Source organism: Chanos chanos, chromosome 5, assembly GCF_902362185.1.
Source record: "Chanos chanos chromosome 5, fChaCha1.1, whole genome shotgun sequence".
NCBI classification, from domain to species: domain Eukaryota; kingdom Metazoa; phylum Chordata; class Actinopteri; order Gonorynchiformes; family Chanidae; genus Chanos; species Chanos chanos.
Genome location: NC_044499.1, coordinates 415,001 through 417,500, shown reverse-complemented (window position 1 = coordinate 417,500; position 2,500 = coordinate 415,001). Strand labels below are relative to the sequence as shown.

Below are 2,500 nucleotides of genomic sequence, written 5' to 3'. Positions count from 1 at the left end.
CCCCTTTAAATCCATCATTGATTTCCACCTGTTCCCGTTTATGTGGTTTGATTAACAATAAAATGAATGATTTGCAGAATAATTGACACCAGTTGCGTAAACAGAGTAAATGGTTGTCAGTGTCATTTTGTGACAGAGTTACTGTTTTTTATTAGGGTCATTTTGTGATAGTGTTACTGTTTTTTATTAGGGTCATTTTGTGACAGAGTTTCTGTTTTTTATTAGGGTCATTTTGTGACAGAGTTACTGTTTTTTATTAGGGTCATTTTGTGACAGAGTTACTGTTTTTTATTAGGGTCATTTTGTGATAGTGTTACTGTTTTTTATTAGGGTCATTTTGTGACAGAGTTTCTGTTTTTTATTAGGGTCATTTTGTGACAGAGTTACTGTTTTTTATTAGGGTCATTTTGTGACAGAGTTACTGTTTTTTATTAGGGTCATTTTGTGATAGTGTTACTGTTTTTTATTAGGGTCATTTTGTGACAGAGTTACTGTTTTTTATTAGGGTCATTTTGTGACAGAGTTACTGTTTTTTATTAGTGTCATTTTGTGACAGAGTTACTGTTTTTTATTAGTGTCATTCTGTGACAGAGTTACTGTTTTTTATTAGTGTCATTTTGTGATAGTGTTACTGTTTTTATTAGTGTCATTTTGTGACAGAGTTACTGTTTTTTATTAGGGTCATTTTGTGATAGTGTTACTGTTTTTTATTAGTGTCATTTTGTGATAGTGTTACTGTTTTTTATTAGGGTCATTTTGTGACAGAGTTTCTGTTTTTTATTAGGGTCATTTTGTGACAGAGTTACTGTTTTTTATTAGTATCATTTTGTGACAGAGTTACTGTTTTTTATTAGGGTCATTTTGTGATAGTGTTACTGTTTTTTATTAGTGTCATTTTGTGATAGTGTTACTGTTTTTTATTAGGGTCATTTTGTGACAGAGTTACTGTTTTTTATTAGGGTCATTTTGTGACAGAGTTACTGTTTTTTACAAACTAGTTGAGGCCTGAGTTCCTAAAACTTTATTGTGCATTGCACTCAATGCTGATACTGTATACAGATAAAAGATCCTGTTTTTTATAACCTTAAAATTTATTCTCAGAAATTGAGATCGCTTTCATTATCTTTACTTCCATTTTTTAAATTTGAATTTCGTAACACAAGAAAGCTACAATGTAAAACACACTGAGGGATTAGTTTTCCAATACGTATGCAGATAATTGTCATCCTTTTTAAACAACTTCACACTGTAGCTTTCACTATAGCACACAAGCTTCAGACATTTCGTGGTGTTTCACGGGCATTTAAAAGGCAGAATCTTGCAAATCAGACAATTGCATTTGACATAAATATTTCCTGACGTTAGGCAGAGAGTGAAAAGTACAATTATACACAAATTACAAGAATCTGTGAGTATAATAATTGCCAGACAGTTCAGTAAAGAGAAATAGACTATCACGAAATGACACTGGTAATCATCTACTCTACTCTTCTGTGAATTGTTAGTTTTATTGTTAATCAACGCAGATTAACGATAACAGGTTGAAATTAATGATAGATTTAAAGGGGAGGTTTGTTCCTCCTCTGTTTCCAACTCACCAGCCGCCACTGATGTAATAATCTAACATGTATCTAATGTATAATCTAATGTGTATCCTCATGTATGATCTAACGCATAATCTAACATGTATTCTAATGTATGATCTAACAGGTAATCTAACGTGTATTCTCCGTCTCACAGATCAACAGACAGGTCAAAAGACCCTAACACACAGTCTATTCAGTGCACCCTTATCTTCACTCTTTTTGAATGTTTCTGTAAAAAAAGGTGGTTCATGTCTGTGTGTGTGTGTGTGTGTGTGTTTGTGTGATGTGTGTGTATTTAGCTACGTTCTGAGATGGAAGAGGAGAAGAGACAGGCGGTCAGTAAAGCAGTAGCATCGGCGCAGGCAGAGATGGAGAGAAAATGTAAACAGGTGAGGGAGAGCTGTAAGGAGGAGCTTGTGGAGGAGGTGAAGAAAATGGTGGCACAGCACAAACAGCTCATCTCTCAGACCAAGAAGAAACAGTGGGTGAGTTTACACTACTGCTCCACATATACTACTGCTCCACATACACTACTGCTCCACATATACTACTGCTCCTCATACACTACTGCTCCACATATACTACTGCTCCTCATACACTCCTGCTCCACATATACTACTGCTCCTCATGCACTACTGCTCCACATATACTACTGCTCCACATACACTACTGCTCCACATATACTACTGCTCCTCATACACTACTGCTCCACATATACTACTGCTCCTCATACACTCCTGCTCCACATATACTACTGCTCCTCATACACTACTGCTCCTCATACACTACTGCTCCACATACACTACTGCTCCACATATACTACTGCTCCACATACACTACTTCTCCTCATACACTACTGCTCCACATATACTCCTGCTCCACATATACTACTGCTCCTCATACACTACTGCTCC

General features: G+C 36.0%; 1 protein-coding gene across 9 annotated transcripts in view; it reads left to right on the top strand.

Annotated features, from left to right (window-relative positions):
* Positions 1 to 2,500, top strand: part of LOC115811392 (zinc finger MYND domain-containing protein 11) — a 14,251-nt gene that overhangs the window by 8,992 nt on the left and 2,759 nt on the right. For all 9 annotated transcript variants that reach the window (XM_030773569.1, XM_030773570.1, XM_030773567.1 and 6 more), the window contains one exon: positions 1,886 to 2,071. In XM_030773569.1, the coding sequence (XP_030629429.1) occupies positions 1,886 to 2,071 (186 nt within the window). The remainder of the gene's footprint in view (positions 1 to 1,885; positions 2,072 to 2,500) is intronic.